At 51.4% G+C, this 10702-nt stretch overlaps 1 protein-coding gene across 2 annotated transcripts; it reads right to left on the bottom strand.

The window, feature by feature from the left end:
• Nucleotides 1–613: 613 nt before the first annotated feature.
• PPM1M (protein phosphatase, Mg2+/Mn2+ dependent 1M) lies at nt 614–5309 on the bottom strand. 2 transcript variants are annotated; one of them, XM_054595730.1, is made up of 10 exons: nt 5055–5309; nt 4186–4309; nt 3784–4038; nt 3190–3302; nt 2792–2876; nt 2581–2699; nt 2378–2441; nt 2071–2178; nt 1813–1961; nt 614–1465 (listed from the first exon to the last, which is right to left on the bottom strand). In XM_054595730.1, the coding sequence occupies exons 1-10, from the start codon at nt 5276–5278 to the stop codon at nt 1321–1323; spliced, it is 1386 nt and encodes a 461-aa protein (XP_054451705.1). In that variant the 5' UTR covers nt 5279–5309; the 3' UTR covers nt 614–1320. The 2 variants fall into 2 exon arrangements, with proteins under 2 accessions (XP_054451705.1, XP_054451706.1); XM_054595731.1 differs by having other exon boundaries at nt 614–1348.
• Nucleotides 5310–10702: the final 5393 nt, after the last annotated feature.

Genomic DNA, 10702 nt, shown 5'->3' with positions numbered 1-10702 from the left:
GTCTAAAATGAATTAAGGGCAGGAAAGGGTGTCTGAGATCCTCCTCAGTGAGTTAGTAAATGCATGAGTATTACTGTCAATTCTGGGACCTATTGGCCCTTGTTCTTCCTGGCTGCTGCCTAGGACTGAGTTACCTGGTAAGAACTCATCTCAATCGTAAACCAAAGTAGTGGAACAGGGAGAAGCTGAGGAAGGCTGAGGTCATGGAAGTGATACTTTGTAAATGAATAAACATTTTCCTAGCACCTGAGCCTTGGCAAGTGCTAGGTGGTAAAAGTCTTGTGGGGAACGTAGGTACTAAGCTGCTCATCAAAATGCAAGCCCTGGAGCTTTGCATTAAAAACAAGTTAAAGGGCAGTCCTTTTGGCACCTCAAGCCCAGAACTCACAGATGGCCGTGGAGACCCCCTTTCTGTTCCCCAGGCAACAATCTTTTCATTGGGGCCCACCCCAAGCTGGGAACTAGGGAGGCCACAGAGAAAAAAAGACAGTGCTGACAATAGGTAAGCTTGCAAGGTAGAGCTAAGACTGATTCTTTGCAAGGTCAAAGAGCAAAAGATACACTGTAATGCCAAGCTGTACAGCAACTTGATACACAAGGGCTTTTCTGAACACAAACATTTAATCATAGGTGATGGGGAGCAACAACAAAGGCATTATTGGGGCACGAACCTAGGGTGGGACTAGGGCCTGGGAGGAGCAATCAGGATGCAAGTCCAGAGGCAGGAACAGCAATTGGGAGGGAATTCCCCCACTCAGCCAACTGGGGCTCCTCTTGCCCCCTTTCGTTTTCCAACTTTAGCCGCAGGACATGCTTCAGGATGGCTGTTCAGTAGATGAGGCTCCCCACAACTTCCCATAAGGTTCCCTATATGAGCTTTGGGGTTGTTAAGTAGATAACCCTGACATTCACAGAATGGAGACTTGGATCCAAACATAGGCTATCTGCCCCTCCCAGCATCCTTGGCCAATTCCCTTAGTCCAGCTGTCCCTGCTGGGAATAATATATTGGATTATTAAGGATCCTGCCTGAAGAGCCCCCTGACTGTTGCAGCTTGTAAAATGCCTGCCAGAGGGATGTTATCACTGACACTAGCACTGTTTTCCTGCCTGCCAAAGGAGGGACCTGGGGAGCTGGGTACTCTGCACTCTTCAGCTGTCTGCTTGGTATAAATGCTCCCTTTGAAATGGGTTGGGGTGCGGGGCAAGAGCCCTGGGCTGTGTCTGGAGGCAGGGCAGGCCGGCTTGCTGTTGTCCACAGTGGAGAGATGCCCAGATTGCACTTGGCCCTGAGTGGTTCAGGGATGCAGTGTCTGAATCTTCAGTGGCCACTGTTCCTTTGGCCCTGGCTGTATAGGGGAATCACGAACACAGAGATGTCGTCGTAGGACACCTGCCCTTCCCCTGTGAGACCGTTGTCCTTCCCCTGTGTGCTGTGTATCAGCATCTGGGCCAGCTCCGAGAACCTGTGGGGACCATCCTGCATATGTACTCTGAGGGCCACAGCAAAGGCCAACCCTCAGGGAGAACTCTCAGCACTGGGCTAGACAGTTGGGGACCTAAGTAATATAGTCCAACTGTGGGGCCAGGCAAGCTACAAGCCTGGGAGGGTCACAGATTGGATCACAAGAGTCTGGATCCAGAGATTTATTGGACCCACAATCACCCCCACCCCAAGAACCTTGACAGCACACTAATCCTGACCACCTGCCCTGAGCTGGGCTCATCATCAGCACTGTCTTCTCAGCCATAACTATGTCTTGGTGTTGCTGCTGGCACCCAGGCCCAGGCAGGTCCCCAGCAATTACAGTACCTCTGTGGGTCCTCTTGATTGCCAGGGAGGAAGCTCCGCACTATTTGTGCCACCTGCTCATTGGAGAGGACATCCCAGAGCCCATCAGTTGCCATGACAACCACATCGTTGTCCTGTGGCTCCAACTGGTCCATATCCAGCACTGTCACCTGCAAGTTAAGCCTGAGGATCCCTCAGTGTTCCCTTCCTGGCTCCCACCTGCCTCATTGTGTACCTTTCTGGGCAGATGGGACCTGGGGTGGGCTGCTGCCCTCTCACCTGTGGGACAGAAAGCAAGAAGGGCTTGAGCTGAATGTTTGTGTCCAAGACTCTGAGCTCATGGTCTCCCAGGCCCCGGGAGACGGCCAGTGTTCCCAGTAACCGAGCCTGGGGACAAAAGAGATGTGAGGAGACAGCAAATAACCCCAGCAAATTGACAAGTAAAGCATAGAGGTGCACTGTGGTCCTCAGGCACCCTGGACCTTGGAGCAGACCCCAGGACACCAGCCAAAAGACACAAAGGAGCTCCTACACTTTGTAGGGGGCAACTGAAGAGGGATTCTTGGAGGGGGGGCCATTCACTGACCTGCCTACCCTGTCCATGGATCAGTGGGTACTTGAGATCCGACTTCTCCACGCACTTGTAGCTCCTATCAGGAGCAGACTCAGCATCAACTCAGGTCCTATTTCCCACCTCATCCCCCCTCAGCACGGGGCCCACCGTGCTCAGGTGGAAGCCCCGGGCCACACATGGTTCCCCACCGTACTCCCCACCCCCAGCTTGCTCACCAGCCGCTCATGTGGTGATCCCTGAACAAAACCTTCTGCCCTAAGTCATCCCCCTTCAGTCGCCGAGGGAACTCCAGTCGGGTGAATTCACCAGCCAGAAGCTCAGGGTAGACAAAGGCCTGGGGTAGGGAGGCCATACTCAGATCAGGCTCTCGCTGGTGGCCCTAGACTGAGGAGTTGGGGCTCCACAACCTCTGCCAAGGGCACCTACCAGATGCTGGATCCGCTGTCGCTCAGTCTCTGGGGTGAACTCAGAGCTCAGAGGCCGTACCTCATCTCTCTGCACCAAGATGGCCCTGGGTGGGATTGTGGAGGAGAGGGAGAGGTCTGTGGTGTGGCCTCCCTCCTCCTGGCCCCTCCTCCAACTACTAGGTCCCAGCTCTGCCATGCAACCCCTCCATGACTGTCTACAGGTAAAGGTTCAGCCCTTTCAGGCTGTGCCCTCCCTGGCATCTGCTGTCCACTCTTACTCCATACAGGCCAGGTATACAAATAACTCAGCCAGTCAAGCCTCCCCATTTCCATCCTTCACCTACAGCCCCCTTGCACTGTCCCCACTGCCCCTGGTGCCTGCCTGCCCACATGCCCCACTCTCCAGAGCTCACTTACCTGCTATCTCCAGCATTGGCCACGTACAGCTTTCCCAGCAGGGACACAGCCACCAGGGCTGTGCAACCGCCCACTTGGCCTGAGGCCTCCAGCTCCCGCCCGATCACCTCATCCTAGGGCAAACCAAGGCCCCTTTAGCTACTGCTTTTACTACCACCATATCACTCTGTTCCCGATCCCCATCCTGCAGTTCATCTTCCCACCAACCAGCCTGGCAGACCCAGCCCAAAGTCTAGCTATGACTCCAGGATCCCGTGGTCAGAGCTGGATGTATCCCTTGGGAGGGAGGGAAGTCCTATTCAAAGCAGTGAGGATGGGGAACCAACCCCGGCACCAAGGAACAACAAAGGGTGTGCAATGAGATGATGCAAGTGAAAGCACATGGCGCATAGTAGGCACTGGATAAATGAGCCGGGTTATGACGACAATGATGGTGGTTAGTAAGGAACAAGCCAACCCAATCTTGTCTTTCCATTTTAAACACCAAAGGTGACGACCACTGTGTACAGGAGTGCCCCACAACCTGGAGTCCCTCAGGTCCCTGGGGACAAAAACCTTCACTCCTTCCCCAGCCAAAGGCCACACTTAACTTACACATTCCTGGAAGGCGCTCTCCAGAGCTCCGATCACCAAGTCTTCTGTTCTAATGCCCTTTTCCTCCACAAACTGGGGATCACTGGGGCAGACACAGTGGCCACTGAGGTGCATGGGGGGCTGAGTGGCCACCAAGCCCTCTGCTATGGCCTCCAATTGCCGCCGCAGGCAGGAGTGCAGGGTATTGGCAGCCAGGATGGCTGCAGCTGGACCGCCGTGCCCATCAAACAGTGCCCAGTAATGACCTGTCAGGAACTGCACAGGAAAGGGTTGGCATTAAGTTCTTCCTTGCTTCCCCAGTGGACCCCTGGCCCAGTATGGGGCACTGGGGCAAGAGCTTCAGCCTGAAGTCTTAGCCCCAGTTCTGACCTGTAAGAGAGGCTGAGACCCAGTTGTGCTCACCTCTTCTGGGCACAAGGTCACCCACTCCTGGTCCTCTTCAGCCCCAAACTCACATCGCCGGATGCGCAGCTTCCCACAGGCGGCTTGATCCTCATTGAACTCAGATTTCTCTGCATTGATGATCCTGAGGCCAGGAAGTGATCAGTGACCCTTCAGGGATCACAGAGACCAGAGATGGTGCACAGAAGGAGGAGCCCTCCTTCTGGGGCAATAGCCTCCACATTGTCCCTTATACCTGGACAAAGATGGTGTAAGTTCCTAACTGTTCAGTGACCTCCTGGCTAAGGCAAAACTCAGGGCCCAGCCCCTCTGAGCCTGCCTGCTGACCTGGACTGGGAAGTAAGGGCGGGGCTGCCTGGGGAGATCTGGGGCTTCCTTGCCTATTTCCCCTGAGAATCCCTGTCCCATACTGCACAGGCCACGACACAGGGTGAGGGGGAAGGAGTAGAGTGAGCGAGCGAGTGAGTGAGTGAGTGAGTGTGGTGGGGCAAGGGTGGGGAATGGTGTAGTAGTTATCTCCAAAGCCCACAATTCTGGCCCTCTACCCAGAGTCCCGGTCTCACGTTGGAAGCCCCTGGGGTGCAGGTCATTCCCAACTTGCAGTTCTCTCTAAGGGAGGCTGGAGTCCCAAAGAAAAGTCAGAGGTGGGATAGGGGGAGTTTGTCAAGAGTCCAGAGGTGACAACAAAGAGTTATCCACGAGGTTGGGGGAGGGTGGTCACTCACTCAGTTCACCCGGTTTTCTAGCTCTGCACAGGCCCCCAGGCTGGATCAACAAGGGTCCGGGGTCGGGAGCTCCGTTACAAGGGTCGTGGGAGTGGGGAGTGGTGGATGGGGGTCGCTCATCGGGGGAGGGGCGCGGACACTCACTCTGCGTAACCTGCATTCCAGGGCAGCGCGCGGCCCCGCGCCGGGCAGCGCACAGGCCGGGCTTCCGGGCAGCGCGGGGCGTCGGTTGTGCCGGGGCAGGAGCCCGAGCCGCGCAGGAAGCGGGGCCGCCGGTAGGGCACGGGGCTGGCGCGCGGCCTCGGGGGCCGCGGCGCAGGGAGCGGACCTCCCGGCAGGAAACGACGCCGGAACCAGCCGGCGGACATCGCACGGCGGCACAGGGCTGCCCGCAGAGAGTTGGGTAGAAGAACTAGACCCGACAACACCCGACCGCCAGCCCCTAGGAGGAGGAAGCGCCCCGCGAGGCGGGGCGGGGCGGGGAGGTCAGGGGCGGGGCGGTGACTCCCCTAAACCGCAGCCTAGCTGCTGAGTCTGTGTGCGCGCGGCCTGTTGCCGTCGGGCTAGTCCAGCCTCTTAACAGCCGTAAGAAGGAAACGCTGTTACCCGCCCCACCTTACTGGCCAGAAAATTGTAGCCTAGTGAGAGAAGTCGCTTGCCCCGTGTCACCTAATATCCTGAGCAGGCTCATCGTTCACCCACATGTGTGGGGCACTAGCCTTGGCGAGGGAAATGCCCCCCCTACCCCCACCCAAGGAAGCCCAGTAGGGATTCAGAGCACACCCTGGGCCTCCAGGCTGGGTCAGTGTCTATGGCAGAGCATCAGTCTCCCTCCTGATGAGCCCGGACCTTACGCAAGGGTAAGATGGGAACAGGATGTCCTTAGAGGTGTGGGACTGGCTCACTGAGTGAGTCTCAGAGCCCAGCGTTCTCCTCAGGTGCCCTCAGTGCCTCACGGGCTCAGCCCAGCACTCTCCCCCTCAGGATGACTTTATTCCTCCCGAGACACCGTTCCCACTCTCAGGCCAGTCTCTCCTCTCTGGGCAGAAAGCCGGATCCTCACTAGAGGGTGAGTGACGGACAGTAGGACTCCATGGTCCCCAAAAGGCTCCAACTGGTCAGAGTTCAGACCTGGGATGAAAGTAAGTGAAAGACTTTCATCTGGACTGGGAGCACGGTGTTGCAATCTGACTAGCTGTCATTGTAGGGTCTGTGGCAGTGTGCCTCTTCACATCTGCGTGTTAACAGAGTGCTTTTGTCACCCTCTGTCACTTAAGCCCAATGCCCTGTGCAGGGCTGTTATTTCCATCTCATAACGGGGACTCTGAGGCCCACGCAGGAGAAGTATCCTGACGCCCAGTGGTGTGCTATTTCCATTATGACAGTGCAATTGACTCAAAACCCACTCCCCAGGGGGTTTCTCTTCCCCTTTCTTCCTCCAGGAAGGCAGGCAGCCAACTGAAAGCCCTGAGGCCGACAGCCCAGGGCCCCCAGGGAAGGCTACAGGAGGAGTCCCTACCTCTGCTCCTAAACCCAGCACATACTCACTAGGCCTTACTTCCTCCAGGTTGGCCAGCCCTGTCCCATTGGGAGTTTCCCTACTTCAAAAGAACAATTCTTGGGGCAGGGAGTTGTGCCCAATACCTCCTTCCTCTGATGAGTCAGTTCCAGAGAACCTAGGAGCTAATTTACTGAGCCCACTGCGTTTGCCAGGCCTTATGCTGGGTGCAGGAGTGTAGGTAGCATTAAAGGATAGGAGCTCCCCTGCAGTGATGGTGAAGTCCTTTTGGACGGTGCTTGTTCCAGCTGGCAAGGGGGTAGGGATAGGAGAAAGCTTCCCAAAGGATATCTGAGCTCTGACCTGTCATTGGGCAGAATTGGACCAGGGACCCAGAGTTGGGCAGACCTAATTCAGTCTCTGGGGTTACCTCATCCCTACCAGCCAATGGCTCAGAGGTTTTTAAAGCCTAAAATTACAGGAAATAGTACAAACACAGTTTATTCCTCCAACGCACTCTCATGGACGCTCCTCATTGGGATGAAGCTCCTGTTCTCTAATTTGTATTCAGAGAAGCTTCTGATGGCCAGATGTCACAGGTGGTTTGTTACCCAGCTAAGCCATTTTAAGTTTTCAAAGCCATGTGGAGCCCTATGACAATCCCATTCTACCTGTTCCAAGGTATCCTGAGTGTTCCTTCAGTGACACCAGGATCCTCTGGATCCCTTGGCCGGGGGGTCGGGGGTGGGGAGGAGAGATCGATGTGAGAGAGAAACATTGAGCTGTTGCCTCTTGTATGTGCCCCGACCAGGGATCAAACCTGTAACCCTGGTGTGTGCCCTGACCAGGAATCGAACCCCAACGTTTTGGTGCTTGGGACAATGCTTAACCAATTGAACCACTGGGTCAGGGCTCTGCCTTTGCTTTTGACTGATATTTTGGCTCAGAATTCTGACTGCTCTGTTTATTAACTTTTGCTATTATTGCTGCTGAAGAACAGTGTCCCTCTTATTCCCAGACCTTTGGATTGCCTTGTCTTTACCTTTTTCTCTCTCCAGAAACTTTCTGGTTCTTCTTTCTCTGGTGTCTGAAATTGTAGGCAAGAGGCCTTACAGAGTGGGTCTGTCTCATTCCTGGTCTTGCCCTCCTTCCAGGCCATTCAATTCCTCACTCCCTAGTGACATTCTTCTAGACACCCCATTCAACTGCTTGCATGAACTCAGATCAAGTGCGCCCTCTTCTGGGAGGCCTCACCTCAGCTAAATCAGCCAGCGTGTGAGGGATGGAGAGTGTGAAAGGAGCAAACTTAGAAAAAAGAGAAAAGCTTTTATACTACATTTTTTTCACTCATAATGAAAGTAGCTTTTGTTGAGTCCCACATCTGTCCTTAACAAAATTTAGGTTTTTTTTTTAAATTTAATACTTACACATGATTCAAAATGAAAGGGGTATAACAGTGTATGTAACAGCTCTCCCTTACAACTCCATCCCCTGGCCACGCAGCTTTCCTCCCTGCAGGCATCCAATATTACTGCTTTCTTGTGGATCCTTCCAGAGATATCGGGGTATTCTGTGGAAATTCAAGCAAAAAAAAATTATGCCACATATAAGACAAGAAATAACAAGTGCTGGTGAGGATGTGGAGGAAAGGGAAGTGTTGTGTACCGTTTCTGGGAATGTAAATTGGTGCAGCCACTGTGGAAAGCAGGATGGCGGTTCCTGAAGAAATTAAGGGGATTGGAGTGCTAGCAGAGAGATGGAAAGAAGTGGCTGGATTTGGGAGGGCTGTAGGAAGTGGAACTGAGGGCTGGCAAAGTTAGCTAACTTGTCCAAAGTCACATAGTGACCACTTAAATTTATATTAATTAAAATAAAATTTAATATTAATTAAATTTATATTAATTAAATTTATATTAATTAAAGATTCCACCTTCTCAGTGACACCAGTGACACCGGCCACATTATGAGTACTCAATAGACACATATAGCTACCTTATTGAACAGGCAAATTATATAACACTTCCATTGTCACTGGAAGTGACAACGGAAAGTGCAGCTGGACAGCACTCACTTAGAATCTGGGTCTCCTGATGTTCCTTCTAAGGCTCAGGCCGATTCCTTACTCGGTTTGGAGTCTCTGAGTGTTTGAGGGTTGAGGTCAGCACCTGTAGCTTGTGCTTGACCTGGAGGTGCTTTCCAGCCTTTAAAAAAGAGCAGAGTCCAAAGCAGCAGAATTATTCCCGCCCCCTTACTACATTACAAGGTAGTGACTGAGAAGTAGAGAGCAGCTGTCACTAATGTGTTCCTGTGAATTTGATCACAGGGCCACCAGATCTGCCTGGACACTCAGGGACCAAGCACAGACCCTTCTTCATGTGCGACTGCATGAAGCACTCAGGAATTTGCTCAGCTTCTGAAAATACTGGCACACAGCATGGACTTTCATGGCTGTAATCGCACATGTCTGAATTAGATGTCAGAAGAATATTATTTACTTTTGGTGGGTACGTATTATCTGTAAGGAAATAAAATGGGTATTGGAGCAACTACAACTCAATCTTCCATCTCAGAGGTTTATTGACTTGAATCCCCCTAGAATCAGTAGCAGGATCTGATACTGTAATAAAATGGACTCACTTTTCATATTTTTTTCTCTAGTGCTGGTGGTGGTACAAAGACATTTTTAAAGACAAGCACTTGTTTACATTGTCCTTGCTCATGTATTATTTTTGTGGTGATTTTTATAACAGTCCTGCTGTTCCCGATAGTGGCTTCCACCTCACCTAAGTGCAGAGCCAGGATAGCAAGTCCATGGCACAGGTCTTTGCCCTCTTCCTTACAATTGTCATTAATCAGTTACAGGACATTCCCCCAACTCCAGATATGGCCTTAGAATCCTTCTCTGCCCAGTAGTCCAAGCCAGGGGAGAGAATAGGTCAGAAACATAGTTGCTATCCTTGGATTAGGGACGGGCATTTTGTCTGAAGTGGTGCAAGATACAATTCACCTCTCAGAACAGCAAGAGAAAATTGTTCAGAGCTGTCTAGTTCTGAGAAACAGGTGAACATTCTTGCTATTTTGGGTCGATTAAGGAGGAATGGTTTGCCTAGTCAATGTGGCAGTGATGCTCACTGGTGGATGTAGCTAAATGGTGGATGTAGCATCACAGAGAATAATAGGAACCCTCAGCATGATGATGAAAATGCTTCCCAGCACTTCTATTAGGCTTCTTTTTTTTTTTTTTTTTTTTGTCTGACTGATGAGACCTGGGGCTGTCTCTGAGCCAAATTTGGCAGAAGCATGTTGTGTCTCAGACCTGGTTCTGACTTCACTGGCTTTGTTGTAAACCACTTCCCAGATGTCCCACTCAGACAAGCAGACTAACTGAGGTGGAATGAAAGGATCCTGGAGCTTGGGGAGATCCAGAGAACATGCGCTTGTGAATGGATACATGAACATAGTCTGGTATTCCCTAAAATGAGTTCCATGGAACCATTCTCCACGTGTTGATAGAAGTTGTAGGTTAAAAGGGTTTCATGGTCAGTTATGCTTTGGAAATGCTGGTTTAAGCAAAGTAAAACAAGTTCCTTTAATGCAGGACGTCTCTGTATGACAGTACGTCTTGTGATTCTCCAAAATGGTGATTCGATATACTGCTTGTTTCAAACTTATTTGATCACAGGATATTTTTCCTTTTTCTTTTTTAATCTATGAAATGTCTTGCAAAATTAGTATTCTAAGAAACACATTTTGGGAAACACAATGCTGGTCCAAATTCCTCATTTTAGAGGTGACAAGAAATGAATTCCAAATGGGTTAGCATAACTTTCTCAAGGTCTTGTAAGAAGGTGGTTAGTCTGGGATTCAAACTTGTCTGAGGCCAGTGCTTGGTCCACCACGTCATGTCACTTCTTGGAGAATTGGAAGTACCTTGCACTTCATCCTTTCTCAAGAGATCCTGGGTTAATGCTGTCCCTTCTGGGCAGACTATTTAGTATATAATAAGCAGGGCTGGCTGAAGTGAAGTCTCAGGAACATGCTCCTAGGTCCATCTGGTTTATGGTTGTCACTGACAGAGGCTCCAGGTGAGAGGTCTTTGTTGTCCTTGCTAGTGTCACTATGGAAAATGAGTCCCATTATTTCTGTTTCTAAATAACAGTGCACAAACTCTTCAGTTGATCCAAAACTTTTCTATGGATCCTGGCTATTCTACTTCTTGGTGACAAGAAGTGTTTTAAATTGTGAGTTCCATGAAGGCACAGAGGTGATTTGGGGCATCCTCTTGGACCTAATT

Source organism: Pteronotus mesoamericanus, unplaced genomic scaffold (assembly GCF_021234165.1).
Source record: "Pteronotus mesoamericanus isolate MK-2021 breed Mesoamerican mustached bat unplaced genomic scaffold, CSHL_Meso_final scaffold_54, whole genome shotgun sequence".
Lineage (NCBI taxonomy): Eukaryota > Metazoa > Chordata > Mammalia > Chiroptera > Mormoopidae > Pteronotus > Pteronotus mesoamericanus.
Note: the sequence above shows the minus strand (reverse complement) of the source record. Positions and strands in the feature narration are given on the sequence as shown.

What these genes read in the sequence shown, in the direction of transcription:
- PPM1M (XM_054595730.1), bottom strand. Translation starts at nt 5,278, where the DNA reads ATGTCCGCCGGCTGGTTCCGGCGTCGTTTCCTGCCGGGAGGTCCGCTC. An exon ending in GCCAATGCTGGAGATAGCAG is followed by an intron (nt 2,877 to 3,189) that starts GTAAGTGAGCTC and finishes AATCCCACCCAG; the next exon opens with GGCCATCTTGGTGCAGAGAG. An exon ending in GATCACCACATGAGCGGCTG is followed by an intron (nt 2,442 to 2,580) that starts GTGAGCAAGCTG and finishes TGCTCCTGATAG; the next exon opens with GAGCTACAAGTGCGTGGAGA.